The 16115-nt window shown below is 42.3% G+C and overlaps 1 protein-coding gene across 1 annotated transcript; it reads left to right on the top strand.

Annotated features, from left to right (window-relative positions):
• The first annotated feature begins 283 nt into the window (after positions 1 to 283).
• si:ch211-69b7.6 (neuroblast differentiation-associated protein AHNAK) lies at positions 284 to 11082 on the top strand. Its single transcript, XM_029624640.2, has 5 exons — positions 284 to 417; positions 2257 to 2290; positions 2612 to 2732; positions 3138 to 3310; positions 3426 to 11082. Exons 2-5 carry the CDS (start codon positions 2288 to 2290, stop codon positions 9312 to 9314), a joined length of 6186 nt encoding a protein of 2061 aa, XP_029480500.2. The 5' UTR covers positions 284 to 417; positions 2257 to 2287; the 3' UTR covers positions 9315 to 11082.
• The last annotated feature ends 5033 nt before the right edge of the window (positions 11083 to 16115 follow it).

Raw genomic sequence — 16115 nt, 5'->3', positions numbered from 1 at the left:
AAATATTATCTTCCACCTGTCTTGGTATGTCAGAGAAAAACAGAGCACTCTCCATCTCACAGTTCCAATCTCGGGAGGCCAGGTTTCAGTGATCGCCCTGCCTACCTGGACTGGAGAATGTGTGTGACGGTTTGTGGCTGGGAAGGGATGCTGAAGATGGAACCAGTTTGTCTGTTTTGGGGAGGGTTTGTTTTCACTGAGTGAGGCACCTGGAAGGCATGCCGAAGGTGGAACCAGTTTGTTTGCTTTGGGGAGGGTATGCTTTCGCTGAGTGAGGCAAGGGGTAGGCAGTCCTACAGGAGTACGGAACAGCATGGACTGCTAACACTGTCACAACATTCTCACATCGCTGGTAAAACTCCTCGGTGGCGGAGTAACAAGAAACTGCACGGTCAAAACAACCCAATGGAGACTAAGGTAAGATTTTGATTTGTTGTCTATTTACATTTTGAAACCTTTGCTGAAGTACTCCATCCAGACTATATGGTGCCAGGTACTATTGTAGTGTTTACAAAGTCCACAATGATGTCATTGTAAGGGTCAGTACAACTGAATGCATTCAACTGGAATGTGTCTTCCGCTTGTTACCTAACGCCTCTGAATCAGAGAGGTGCAGGGGGCTGACTTGGGGAAAATCTCAGTCGGCCTCTAATCTCTTACAGCTCTGCACAATGTAAATGAATGTCAAACAATAGGAATTATTTGAACAGAGTAAATGTTAATAACGTGCCATGTTTCATGAAATATGATTGCAGCATTTAGCTTACTGTCAGTGCACTCGTCTTTATGAGTGAATATACAGGTAACTGACAAAATAAAGGAAACACCAACATAAAGTGTCTTAATAGGGCGTTGGGCCACCATGAGCCACATCAGCTTCAATGCACCTTGGCATAGATTCTACAAGTGTCTGGAACTCTGTTGGAAGGATGCGACACCAGTTTTCCACTGGAAATTCCATAATTTGGGGTTTTGTTGAAGTTGGTGTAAAATGCTGTCTCAGGCGCCCCTTCATGGCATTTGGTTTTCATTGTTTTCATGCTCATCAAACCATTCAGTGACCACTCATGCCCTGTGGATGGGGGCATTGTCATCTTGTGGATGGGGGCATTGTCATCTTATGGGTGCGTAGCCAAAATGGGGGCATAGCCATGGTAGCCAAAATAATGGGCAAACTAATGGCCTACAAAGCATACTTTGTATCAATATACCCTTATTTATTCAAGTGTTTCAATTATTTTGGCAGTTACCTGTAGTTATTGTTGGGTGTGTGGCATAATTACATTCAATCTCTGCTCCTGATTTAAGTTATTTAATTCAAAACATTATGGCGGACTTAAAAGCAATAGGGGAATACTGAAACACATAGTTTAAAAAAAATGTTTTAACCTTTATTTAACCAGGCAAGTCAGTTAAGAACAAATTCTTATTTTCAATGACGGCCTAGGAACAGTGGGTTAACTGCCTGTTCAGGGGCAGAACGACAGATTTGTACCTTGTCAGCTCGGGGGTTTGAACTTGCAAACTTCCGGTCACTAGTCCAACGCTCTAACCACTAGGCTACTAGCCTACCCGCCCCAGGCTACCCTGCCGTTTAATAAGTCTGAGTGATTAATATTTGTACATGTTCATGTTTTGGATGTACAGTATTTGATGATGAAGTTAATGATGATGATTATGATAATTGTGGAACAAATTATTGTTCTTAGAGCAGCAGTCTCGCTAAGCATGTGACACAAATCACTTACAGGACTTGAAAGAACATACTAGAAGCGATTGTTTTACAAATCGCTTTATTTGAGCCCCTGCCACGGCAAGCTTTTCATAATAGAAACTGATGGGTGTGGTCATTTCTGAGTTTACACCCGACTGTAGTGCACTTATATATATATATATATATATATATATATATATATATATCTGGACAAACCTGTTGTTCCCTCCATGTCCCAAGGCCATACCTCGAATACCTCAAATGGGCAGCTACCTGGGTGTCAACCATCTGCCAATTTACATATGTAAACAAGTTATCCCCCATAGCCCCCCTTTAGTTATGGTATCAGCTGATTTAGTGTTTTATGTTCAAATGGGTAAAATGAGCTGTGGCATTATTGTCTAATTATGTTCTTTCTTTACATTTGATACTCTTGAAGGCTATGAAAGTATGCTGCAGTATTTAGGCCTACATGATTTTATTATTATAGCATGAAAACAAGTTGAGCATTTCTTTTCAACTGATTCTGTCCTCCTCAACAGATTTAGACAGAAGAGCTTTTCATAAAGGATCATGGTATGTGAGATCATTCATCCATCAGCCATGATGATAGTAATAACAAGCATATTCCAGCACAATAAGCTAAGCAACAGGAAATGTACTTTTTGAAAAACACCTATGCCTCAGCATTACTTTCTAGAAGTGTATGCCATTTAAAACGTCTATTTAGAAAGGTGATTGTATTATAGATTTGAAAGTTATTGTAAATAACATGTATTTTTAAGTTTATTGTTCATTGTTGGCATTTGATGTTCGGGTTATTGAAACATGACCAACACTGAGGCCACACGCCTGTCTGCACATTTCTTATAACTATGTTTGTATGTCTGCTTTTAGCCTGGTGTCCGCAGCGGGAGGAGGCTCTCTGATGGGCTGATGCTGGAGCAATCAGAGAAAGGACAATTGGTCGTTTCCAGTGTTGTCGATGGCTCCTTGGCCAATCAGGGGCTGAAAGAAGGTATGACTTTTGAGTCTCTTATTTAATACATACAAATGTTGTTGAGTCTCAAAGCTCCCCAAAAAAAACAAAAAAACTAGAGATTTCACTCTTGGAATTTTTCTCAGGCATTTGTGCATAAGTATAATACATAGCTGTTTTTAAGGACACATTTGGAATCATTGACATATTCAGTCACCATGCTTTAACTGTGTTTCACTTTGAGAAATGTTTGTAATGTATACCATTTTTGTTGAGGTACTTATGTTTCTTTGAGAAAATGTAAGGTTTCACATTTGGGGTTGTCTGAATTTTGTTGAATAGTAAAACACAGTGTAACAGTGAAGAAAAAATGACATAAAATACATAGACACATTTAGAATCATTGAAATGTTCAGTCACTATACTTTGAACTGTTTTTTTCAGGAGATGAAATTGTGGGTGCCACAATCAACTTTGACCAACTGTCGAAAGACGATGTGTTGAAAATACTGAAGCTGATGGATGATAATGGATTTGATGAGAAGGTTCAAGTTCTGACGAAAAATCATTTGCGCAGGAGTATGGGGACCTTGGACAGCATCAAAGCACCAGAGGAGGTTTGTGGAATACATTTCAAGTTAAACAGAATTAGCTGAATAACAAATTAAGTCCATTTTCAAAAGGTTGTTAGATCAATTATATCCATTGTTATTGGATTGCTTCTCTTTGCAGATGTTGAAGGATTCCTATAACAGACTCAATGCCAAAATAAAGAGGTTCATGAAGGAGGACAGCTCTGGACAACCTACAGCTTCTGGGGAAAGATGCTCTCCTAACGCGCAGGTACCGAGACCTCTCTGGGCCAAGCCTGATGTCAGAGGAACAGACTCTACAGTGACTCTCAATACTCCTGGTGGAGAACTTTCGTTGCCTAATGCCAACATGAATACAAGGGATCTCTTCCTAGCTCAATTTAATGGGTCTATAGAGGCTGATCCTAATGTCAATATCTCCAATTTACCTTCAGTAGACCTTAAAGGTTCCAAAATAGATCTAGAATTGCCAAATTCAGACATTGGCATCCCATCTGGGAAGATCAAAACACCAAGTCTTGGTACGGCTGACTTTGCTATATCTGGACCAAGATTTAGGAATCCAGACCTGGACCTCTCAGTGGATGAGATGTGTGTATCAGATATCAGTTTGCCTGACCTCAATAGTCCAGATATTGACATACCCCCAGGTAAATTCAAACTAACGAAACCACATGCAGAACTCAAAGCTTCTGATTTTGATGTGAATGCCCCCTCTGGTAAACTGAAGATGCCCAAATGTGATAATGATGTAAAAACACCAAAGCTAAATCTCAAAGCTCCCAAGATAAAAGGTGGACTTGATGCACCTGACTTGGACTTACCCAAAGTCGACCTGAAATCACCTAAATTAGATGTAAACACTCCAGATATTGACATTGATTCACCCACAGGGAAATTGAAAATGCCCAACTTGAAAATGTCAACATTTGGAATGAAGGGGCCACATATTGACAAACATGGAGATATAGAGGGACCAGACCTGAACTTGTCATCTCCCCAACTTAAGGGTCCCAAAGCAGACCTCAACATTCCAGATGCTGATATTGGCCGCCCATCAGGAAAATTCAAAATGCCAACTTTCAAGATGCCAGATTTAGGTTCCTCTGGACCAAAGGTTAAGGGGCCTGGCTTTGATCTTTCAGCCCCCAAGTTTAAAGCTGGGATTGATGCCCCTGACATGGATTTACCAGACATGGACCTCAAAGCCCCTAAATTAGATGTAAACACTCCAGATATTGACATTGATTCACCCACAGGGAAATTGAAAATGCCCAAATTGAAAATGTCAACATTTGGAATGAAGGGGCCACATATTGACAAACATGGAGATATAGAGGGACCAGACCTGAACTTGTCATCTCCTCAACTCAAGGGTCCCAAAGCAGAACTCAACATTCCAGATGCTGATATTGGCCGCCCATCAGGAAAATTCAAAATGCCAACTTTCAAGATGCCAGATTTAGGTTCCTCTGGACCAAAGGTTAAGGGGCCTGGCTTTGATCTTTCAGCCCCCAAGTTTAAAGCTGGGATTGATGCCCCTGACATGGATTTACCAGACATGGACCTCAAAGCCCCTAAATTAGATGTAAACACTCCAGATATTGACATTGATTCACCCACAGGGAAATTGAAAATGCCCAAATTGAAAATGTCAACATTTGGAATGAAGGGGCCACATATTGACAAACATGGAGATATAGAGGGACCAGACCTGAACTTGTCATCTCCTCAACTCAAGGGTCCCAAAGCAGAACTCAACATTCCAGATGCTGATATTGGCCGCCCATCAGGAAAATTCAAAATGCCAACTTTCAAGATGCCAGATTTAGGTTCCTCTGGACCAAAGGTTAAGGGGCCTGGCTTTGATCTTTCAGCCCCCAAGTTTAAAGCTGGGATTGATGCCCCTGACATGGATTTACCAGACATGGACCTCAAAGCCCCTAAATTAGATGTAAACACTCCAGATATTGACATTGATTCACCCACAGGGAAATTGAAAATGCCCAAATTGAAAATGTCAACATTTGGAATGAAGGGGCCACATATTGACAAACATGGAGATATAGAGGGACCAGACCTGAACTTGTCATCTCCTCAACTCAAGGGTCCCAAAGCAGAACTCAACATTCCAGATGCTGATATTGGCCGCCCATCAGGAAAATTCAAAATGCCAACTTTCAAGATGCCACATTTAGGTTCCTCTGGACCAAAGTTTAAGGGGTCTGGCTTGGATCTTTCAGCCCCCAAGTTTAAAGCTGGGATTGATGCCCCTGACATGGATTTACCAGACATGGACCTCAAAGCCCCTAAATTAGATGTAAACACTCCAGATATTGACATTGATTCACCCACAGGGAAATTGAAAATGCCCAAATTGAAAATGTCAACATTTGGAATGAAGGGGCCACATATTGACAAACATGGAGATATAGAGGGACCAGACCTGAACTTGTCATCTCCTCAACTCAAGGGTCCCAAAGCAGAACTCAACATTCCAGATGCTGATATTGGCCGCCCATCAGGAAAATTCAAAATGCCAACTTTCAAGATGCCACATTTAGGTTCCTCTGGACCAAAGTTTAAGGGGTCTGGCTTGGATCTTTCAGCCCCCAAGTTTAACGCTGGGATTGATGCCCCTGACATGGATTTACCAGACATGGACCTCAAAGCCCCTAAATTAGATGTAAACACTCCAGATATTGACATTGATTCACCCACAGGGAAATTGAAAATGCCCAAATTGAAAATGTCAACATTTGGAATGAAGGGGCCACATATTGACAAACATGGAGATATAGAGGGACCAGACCTGAACTTGTCATCTCCCAAACTCAAGGGTCCCAAAGCAGACCTCAACATTCCAGATGCTGATATTGGCAGTCCATCAGGAAAATTCAAAATGCCAACTTTCAAGATGCCAGATTTAGGTTCCTCTGGACCAAAAGTTAAGGGGCCTGACTTGGATCTTTCAGCCCCCAAGTTTAAAGGGGGAATCAGTCCCCTCGATCCGAATCTGCCAGATCTCAAAGGCCCCAAACTAGGCCTAAATGCACCAGATGTAAACTGTAATATGCCCTCAGGTAAAATCAAAGTTCCTACATTGAAGAAACCAAAGGTTGATCTGAATGCTCCTGATCTGGACATTGATGGCCCCTCTGGTAAACTGAAAATGCCCAAATTTGGTCTGTCTGGTAAAATGCCAAAATCCACTAAACTTAATCTCAAAGCCCCAAAGATAAAGGGGGGAATTGATTCCCCAGACTTGAATTTACCAGATGCTGACCTCAAAGCCCCTAAACTAGATAGAAATTCCCCCGATTTTGACATCAATGCATCCTCTGGGAAATTCAAAATGCCTAAATTCAAAATGTCTAAATTCAGAGGCCTAAAAAGACCAGATGTTGACATTGATGGAGACTTAGAGGGCCCAGATATAGATATCAATTCCCCCACAGCTAACCTCAAAGGTCCCAAAACAGGTCTAAAAATGCCAGATTTGAAGATGCCTGATTTCAGGCTATCTGGGCCAAATGTAGATAAACCGAACTATGACTTACCTGATATTGATCTCTCAGCCCCAAAGCTAAAGGGAGGCATCAATCACCCAGATTTGAAACTACCTAAAGGTAAAATCAAAGGCCTAAAACTAGACCTCAATGATCCAGATTTGGATGTTGACGCTCCCTCAGGAAAACTGAAAATGCCCAAATTTGGACACTCAGGCACTATGCCAAAAGGACCAAATCTGGACATAAATGCAGGTGCGAAATCACCAAAGTTCAGTCTAAATATGCCAAAGATAAAAGCTGGAATTGATGCGCCTGACATGGATTTACCAGACATGGACCTCAAAGCCTCTAAATTAGATGTAAACACTCCAGATATTGACATTGATTCACCCACAGGGAAATTCAAAATGCCGAATTTGAAAATGTCTACATTTGGAATGAAGGGGCCACACATTGACAAAGTTGGAGATATAGAGGGACCAGACCTGAACTTGTCATCTCCCAAACTCAAGGGTCCCAAAGCAGACCTCAACATTCCAGATGCTGATATTGGCAGTCCATCAGGAAAACTCAAAATGCCAACTTTCAAGATGCCAGATTTAGGTTCCTCTGGACCAAAGGTTAAGGGGACTGACTTGGATCTTTCAGCCCCCAAGTTGAAAGGGGGAATCAGTCCCCTAGATCTGAATCTGCCAGATCTCAAAGGCCCCAAACTAGGCCTAAATGCACCAGATGTAAACTGTAATATGCCCTCAGGTAAAATCAAAGTACCTACATTGAAGAAACCAAAGGTTGATCTGAATGCTCCTGATCTGGACATTGATGGCCCCTCTGGTAAACTGAAAATGCCCAAATTTGGGCTGTCTGGTAAAATGCCAAAATCCACAAAACTTAATCTCAACGCCCCAAAGATAAAGGGGGGAATTGATTCCCCAGACTTGAATTTACCAGATGCTGACCTCAAAGCCCCTAAACTAGATGGAAATGCCCCCGATTTTGACATCAATGCACCTTCTGGGAAATTGAAAATGCCCAAATTGAAAATGCCTAAATTCAGAGGCCTAAAGGGACCAGATGTTGACATAGATGGAGACTTAGAGGGCCCAGATATAGATATCAATTCCCCCACAGCTAACCTCAAAGGTCCCAAAACAGGTCTAAAAATGCCTGATTTGAAGATGCCTGATTTCAGGCTATCTGGCCCTTATGTAGATAAACCTGACCATGATTTACCTGATATTGACTTCTCAGCCCCAAAGCTAAAAGGGGGCATCAATCCCACAGATTTGAGACTACCTAAGGGTAATCTCAAAGGGCCCAAATTAGATCTCAATGCTCAAGATTTTGATGTTGATGCTCCATCTGGTAAACTGAAAATGCCCAAATTTGGGCTTTCAAGTACAATGCCAAAAGGACCAAATGTGGACATAAATGCAGGTGCGAAATCACCAAAGTTCAGTCTACAAATGCCAAAGAATAAAGGTGGGATTGATGCCCCTGGTGTGGATCTACCAGACAATGACCTCAAAGCCCCTAAATTAGATGTAAACACTCCAGATATAGACATTCATTCACCCACAGGGAAATTCAAAATGCCCAATCTGAAAATGCCTAAATTTGGAATGAAAGGGCCAAATAGTGATCTAGATGGAGATATAGAGGGACCAGACTTGAATTTGTCATCTCCCAAACTCAAGGGTCCCAAAGCAGACCTCAACATTCCAGATGCTGATATTGACAGTCCATCAGGAAAATTCAAAATGCCAACTTTCAAGATGCCAGATTTGGGTTTATCTGGACCAAAGTTTAAGGGGCCCGACTTAGATCTTTCAGCCCCCACGTTTAAAGGGGGAATTAGTCACCCAGATTTGGATCTGCCAGATGTTGCCCTCAAAGGCCCCAAACTAGACCTCAATGCACCAGATGTAAACTTTAATATGCCCTCAGGTAAAGTCAAAGTACCTACATTGAAGAAACCAAAGGTTGATCTGAATGCTCCTGATATGGACATCGATGGCCCCTCTGGTCACCTGAAAATGCCCACATTCTTGCTGCCTGGTACAATGTCAAAATCCCCAGTCTTGAGGCTCAAAGCTTCAAACATTAAGGGGGGAATTGATGTTCCAGACATGAATTTACCAGATGCTGACCTCAAAGCCCCTGAACTAGATGTGAATGCCCCAGATCTTGACATCAATGAACCCTCTGGGAAATTCAAAATGCCCAAATATAAAATGCTTAAATTCAGCGACCTAAAGAGACCAGATGTTGACATTGTTGGAAACTTAGACCGCCCAGATATAGATATAAATTCCCCCACAGCTAACCTCAAAGGTCCCAAAACAGGTCTAAAAATTCCAGATTTGAAGATGCCTGATTTTGGGCTATCTGGGCCAAATGTAGATGAATCTGACTATGACTTACCTGATATTGACCTCTCAGCCCCAAAGCTAAAAGGGGGAATCAGTCCCCCGGATTTGAGAATATCTAAGGGTCATCTCAAAAGCCCAAACTAGACCTCAATGCTCCAGATATGCCCTCGGGTAGATTCAGAGTTCCAACCATAGAGAGGCCAAATGGTAGCATCAAAGCCCCAGATTTTGACATCAACACTCCTACATTCAAAATGCCTACATTTGGGTTGTCTACACCAAAATGACCAGATCATGATATCAGTGCTGACCTAGGTTAAATTGTCAAAGATGAAAGGTGGGATTGGTTCACCAGATCTGGACCTACCTACAATTGACTTAAAAGCCCCTAACATAGATTTAAACACTCCAGATATTAACATTGGCTCACCGTCTTGGAAATTCAAAATTCCTCACCTCAAATGCCTAAATGCGGGCCTTTCTGGTCTGAAAGGTCCAGATGCTGGAATAGATGGAGACATTGAGGGACCGGACCTGAGCTTGTCAACCCTGAAAGTAAACACAGGGATTGGTAGTCCAGATTTAGACATAAATGTTCCCTCTGGTAACCTCAAAGGCCCCCAAGCTGATCTCAATTTGCCAGACAGTAACGTTGCTATACAATCTCGAAAATTCAAACTGCCGTTGTTAAAATTGCCTCAGTTTGGAAGTCCCAATTGAAGAGCAGTATCAGCTATGGACTTTATGAAAACAAATGACATTTCTCCTCCAAAAGCTAAAGTGGATCTAAAAGCACCAGACTTGAAAGTTAGTCACCCAGATGTCAGCCTGAGCTTACCCAAAGCTGATATCAGAGGCCCAGAATACAAAGTGTCATCCCATAGTAAACGCAGATCTGATATCCCAGGTAGAGCGCATATAAAAGATTTTGAATGCCAGGTGGAGTATATATAAAAGTGCCTGTTGGGAAGTCTAGGAAGGTCAAAGGTACGGCTAGTTATCCCATTGCAGATATTGACTTGCCAAAAGTTGATTACCAAGTGTTTGGTGTGGATATCAGAGGTTCAGACCTTAACCTTGACGACCTCACAGTGAAATTCTAAATTCCCAAATCCAAGACTTCTAAATTGGGTAGTTATACAAGAATACCAGATATAGACTCAAGTCTTTCCAGTATTAACACCTCAATCCCTATATTCCCACCCCAAAGTGTGGATTAGTGGTTTCAATCTGAAAGCCCCAACTGGTGAAACCGGCAGATAAAAAGAAAAGTCCAAAACAGTCTAAAATTGTAGTCTGTGACAAATTTGACTCGTGATTCAAACCCCCAAATTTCTGAAGATCAATAATATTTCATCGCTGTACAGTATTTCCCAAACATGTCAAAGGGGATGTACCAGACGGAACTGGGAGCCTGAGAAATCGGCACAAGGAAGAGTCAAACCATAGATCTCAAACACTCAGATGTCTCGATTTCAGTGCATCAAATGTGGACCTTGAAGTTCCAGAAGATGAGAACTTAAAAGGGTCAAAGCTTACCAAGCTTATATAGCATTCAGACAACTGACTAAATTTAGTTTTAGGCTTCTTTGAATCACAATCTTCTGTTGAAACATAATGCAGAAAACTTCTGTTACTAGCACTTATTTGTACTTTTTATGTAAATTGATTGGTGTTTGTTATGAACATGTTGAAAATGTATGTGTAAAGGGTTCTCATTTTGTCTTTGGTTTTACAAAATGGATGAAAAGCTATTTGAAAATGTGTTTTTACTGTACACTTGCTGTTTTACACTCATTTGTTTTATCTTTATATTAATGTATTAACAGTAGGCCTTATTTTCCATATTTTTGCATTTGAAATAACCTCTGGAAAATTAATTCTGTCAAGTATGATAAAACATTTAACTCAACTGCTATTTTTGTAGAACTATTTCTTTATTCGTTTGATTTAAAAAATTATAGTATTGCTTCACCTATTAGAGATCTTCACCTCCGCACCGCTCGGTGGTAGTCTTATCATGCTTGACTTTACACAATATAAACGTCATCAGTACAGTATCTTTTGCACCACCTCACAACCTTTCTGGTATTTCATTCCAAATAATGTGTTTAATAAATTGGGAGGTCTTCAATTTTTACTGAAATGTAATTATATTCCTGAAAGATTACCTGCTAAATTGGCTAGGTTTCCCCAACAAGCTTTAATCAAATCAAATCAAACTTTATTTGTCAAATGCGCCGAATACAACAAGTGTAGACGTTACCGTGAAATGCTTACTTTACAAGCCCTTAACCAACAGTGCAGTTCAAGAAGAGTTAAGAAAATATTTACCAAATAAACTAAAGTAAAAAGTAACATATTAACATAAAAATAACGAGGCTAATCGTAAACTGGTACTTCCTGCTTTAGTTTTTGCTTGAAAGCAGGAATCATGAGGATATAATTATGGTCAGATTTGCCAAATGGAGGGTGCGGAAGCGCTTTGTATGCATCTCTGTGTGTGGAGTAAATGTGGTCTAGAGTTGTTTTTCCTCTGGTTGCACATGTGACATGCTGGTAAACATTTGGTAAAACTGATTTGTTTGCCTGCATTAAAGTCCCCGGCCACTAGGAGAACCGCTTCTGGGTGAGCATTTTCTTGTTTGCTTATGGCCTTATAGAGTTGGTTGAGTGCGGTCTTACTGCCAGATTCGGTCTGTGGTGGGAAATAGACGAATAATATAGATGAGAACTCTCTTGGTAGAAAGTGTGGTCTACAGCTTATCATAAGGTACTCTACCTCAGGCGAGCAATACCTTGAGACTTCTTTAATATTAGACAACGCGCACCAGCTGTTATTGACAAAAAGACACACACTCCCACCCCTCGTCTTACCAGACGTAGCTTCTCTGTTCTGCCGGAGCATGGAAAATCCCACCAGCTCTATATTATCCATGTCGTCGCTCAGCCACGACTCGTGAAACATAAGATATTACAGTTCTTCATGTCCCGTTGGTAGGATAATCGTAATTGTAGGTCATCAATTTTATTTTCCAATGATTGCATATTAGCAAGTAGAATGGATGGCACTGGGAGTTTACTCGCTTGCCTACGGATTCTCAGAAGGTAGTCCGATCTGCATCCTCTTTTCCTCCGTCTTTTCTTCAAGCAAATTATGGGGATTTGGGCCTGTTCCCGGGAGAGCAGTATATCCTTCTCATCGGACTTGTTAAAGGAAAAAGGTTCTTCCCATTCATGGTGAGTAATCGCTGTTCTGATGTCCAGAAGTTATTTTCGGTCAAAAGAGATGGTAGCAGCAACGTTACGTACAAAATAACTTTATTTATTTATTTATTTTGCTCCTTTGCACCCCATTATGTCTATCTCTACTTTGCACATTCTTCCACTGCAAATCAACCATTCCAGTGTTTTACTTGCTATATTGTATTTACTTCGCCACCATGGCCTTTTTTTGCCTTTACCTCCCTTATCTCACCTCACTTGCTCACATTGTATATAGACTTATTTTTCTACTGTATTATTGACTGTATGTTTTACTCCATGTGTAACTCTGTGTTGTTGTATGTGTCGAACTGCTTGGCTTTATCTTGGCCAGGTCGCAATTGTAATTGAGAACTTGTTCTCAACTTGCTTACCTGGTTAAATAAAGGTGAAATAAAAAAATAAAAAAGTTACAAATAACGCAAACAAACTAACAAAATAGCACAATTGGTTAGTAGTATGTAAAACGTCAGCCATCCTCTTCCACGCCATCTTAATGTTGTCACTTCTGCTCTGCTTCTGCTTTGTGATCAAAGCCATTCCCAGAGAGAGTTTATTTCTGTGATCAAAGCCATTCCCAGAGAGAGTTTATTTTTGTGATCAAATCAAATCAAATCAAATGTATTTGTCACATACACATGGTTAGCAGATGTTAATGCGAGTGTAGCGAAATGCTTGTGCTTCTAGTTCCGACAATGCAGTAATAACCAACAAGTAATCTAACTAACAATTCCAAAACTACTGTCTTATGCACAGTGTAAGGGGATAAGAATATGTACATAAAGATATATGAATGAGTGATGGTAAAGAGCAGCATAGGCAAGATACAGTAGATGGTATCGAGTACAGTATATACATATGAGATGAGTATATAAACAAAGTGGCATAGTTAAAGTGGCTAGTGATACATGTATTACATGAGGATGCAGTAGATGATATAGAGTACAGTATATACATATTCATATGAGATGAATAATGTAGGGTATGTAAACATTATATTAGGTAGCATTGTTTAAAGTGGCTAGTGATATATTTTACATAATTTCCCATCAATGCCCATTATTAAAGTGGCTGGAGTTGAGTCAGTGTGTTGGCAGCGGCCACTCAGTGTTAGTGGTTGCTGTTTAACAGTCTGATGGCCTTGAGATAGAAGCTGTTTTTCAGTCTCTCGGTCCCAGCTTTGATGCACCTGTACTGACCTCGCCTTCTGGATGATAGCGGGGTGAACAGGCAGTGGCTCGGGTGGTTGTTGTCCTTGATGATCTTTATGGCCTTCCTGTAACATCGGGTGGTGTAGGTGTCCTGGAGGGCAGGTAGTTTGCCCCCGGTGATGCGTTGTGCAGACCTCACTACCCTCTGGAGAGCCTTACGGTTGTGGGCGGAGCAGTTGCCATACCAGGCGGTGATACAGCCCGCCAGGATGCTCTCGATTGTGCATCTGTAGAAGTTTGTGAGTGCTTTTGGTGACAAGCCAAATTTCTTCAGCCTCCTGAGGTTGAAGAGGCGCTGCTGCGCCTTCTTCACGATGCTGTCTGTGTGAGTGGACCAATTCAGTTTGTCTGTGATGTGTATGCCGAGGAACTTAAAACTTACTACCCTCTCCACTACTGTTCCATCGATGTGGATAGGGGGGTGTTCCCTCTGCTGTTTCCTGAAGTCCACAATTATCTCCTTAGTTTTGTTGACGTTGAGTGTGAGGTTATTTTCCTGACACCACACTCCGAGGGCCCTCACCTCCTCCCTGTAGGTCGTCTCGTCGTTGTTGGTAATCAAGCCTACCACTGTTGTGTCGTCCGCAAACTTGATGATTGAGTTGGAGGCGTGCGTGGCCACGCAGTCGTGGGTGAACAGGGAGTACAGGAGAGGGCTCAGAACGCACCCTTGTGGGACCCCAGTGTTGAGGATCAGCGGGGTGGAGATGTTGTTGCCTACCCTCACCACCTGGGGGCGGCCCGTCAGGAAGTCCAGTACCCAGTTGCACAGGGCGGGGTCGAGACCCAGGGTCTCGAGCTTGATGACGAGCTTGGAGGGCACTATGGTGTTAAATGCCGAGCTGTAGTCGATGAACAGCATTCTCACATAGGTATTCCTCTTGTCCAGATGGGTTAGGGCAGTGTGCAGTGTGGTTGAGATTGCATCGTCTGTGGACCTATTTGGGCGGTAAGCAAATTGGAGTGGGTCTAGGGTGTCAGGTAGGGTGGAGGTGATATGGTCCTTGACTAGTCTCTCAAAGCACTTCATGATGACGGAAGTGAGTGCTACGGGGCGGTAGTCGTTTAGCTCAGTTACCTTAGCTTTCTTGGGAACAGGAACAATGGTGGCCCTCTTGAAGCATGTGGGAACAGCAGACTGGTATAGGGATTGATTGAATATGTCCGTAAACACACCAGCCAGCTGGTCTGCGCATGCTCTGAGGGCGCGGCTGGGGATGCCGTCTGGGCCTGCAGCCTTGCGAGGGTTAACACGTTTAAATGTTTTACTCACCTCGGCTGCAGTGAAGGAGAGGCCGCATGTTTTCGTTGCAGGCCGTGTCAGTGGCACTGTATTGTCCTCAAAGCGGGCAAAAAAGTTATTTAGTCTGCCTGGGAGCAAGACATCCTGGTCCGTGACTGGGCTGGTTTTCTTCTTGTAGTCCGTAATTGACTGTAGACCCTGCCACATACCTCTTGTGTCTGAGCCGTTGAATTGAGATTCTACTTTGTCTCTATACTGACGCTTAGCTTGTTTGATAGCCTTGCGGAGGGAATAACTTGTTTGTATTCAGTCATGTTACCAGTCACCTTGCCCTGATTAAAAGCAGTGGTTCGCGCTTTCAGTTTCACGCAAATGCTGCCATCAATCCACGGTTTCTGGTTAGGGAATGTTTTAATCGTTGCTATGGGAACGACATCTTCAATGCACGTTCTAATGAACTCGCACACCGAATCAGCGTATTCGTCAATGTTGCTGTCTGACGCAATACGAAACATATCCCAGTCTACGTGACGGAAGCAGTCTTGGAGTGTGGAATCAGCTTGGTCGGACCAGCGTTGGACAGACCTCAGCGTGGGAGCTTCTTGTTTTAGCTTCTGTTTGTAGGCAGGGATCAACAAAATGGAGTCGTGGTCAGCTTTTCCGAAAGGAGGGCGGGGCAGGGCCTTATATGCGTCACGGAAGTTAGAGTAACAATGATCCAAGGTTTTTCCCGCCCTGGTTGCGCAGTCGATATGCTGATACAATTTAGGGAGTCTTGTTTTCAGATTAGCCTTGTTAAAATCCCCAGCTACAATGAATGCAGCCTCCGGATAAATGGATTCCAGTTTGCAAAGAGTCAAATAAAGTTTGTTCAGTCATCGATGTGTCTGCTTGGGGGGGAATATTTACGGCTGTGATTATAATCGAAGAGAATTCTCTTGGTAGATAATGCGGTCTACATTTGATTGTGAGGAATTCTAAATCAGGTGAACAGAAGGATTTGAGTTCCTGTATGTTTCTGTCATCACACCACGTCTCGTTAGCCATAAGGCATACGCCCCCGCCCCTCTTCTTACCAGAAAGTTGTTTGTTTCTGTCGGCGCGATGCGTGGAGAAACCCGCTGGCTGCATCGCCTCCGATAGCGTCTCTCCAGTGAGCCATGTTTCCGTGAAGCAAGGAACGTTACAGTCTCTGATGTCCCTCTGGAATGCTACCCTTGCTCGGAT

This window comes from Oncorhynchus nerka, linkage group LG21 (assembly GCF_034236695.1).
Source record: "Oncorhynchus nerka isolate Pitt River linkage group LG21, Oner_Uvic_2.0, whole genome shotgun sequence".
Classification (NCBI taxonomy): domain Eukaryota; kingdom Metazoa; phylum Chordata; class Actinopteri; order Salmoniformes; family Salmonidae; genus Oncorhynchus; species Oncorhynchus nerka.
Note: the sequence above shows the minus strand (reverse complement) of the source record. Positions and strands in the feature narration are given on the sequence as shown.

Bases quoted from the DNA above. Each gene is read 5' to 3' on its own strand.
- si:ch211-69b7.6 (XM_029624640.2), top strand. The intron at 2,733-3,137 runs GTATGACTTTTG...TGTTTTTTTCAG, and splicing joins CAATCAGGGGCTGAAAGAAG to GAGATGAAATTGTGGGTGCC. The intron at 3,311-3,425 runs GTTTGTGGAATA...TTCTCTTTGCAG, and splicing joins GCATCAAAGCACCAGAGGAG to ATGTTGAAGGATTCCTATAA.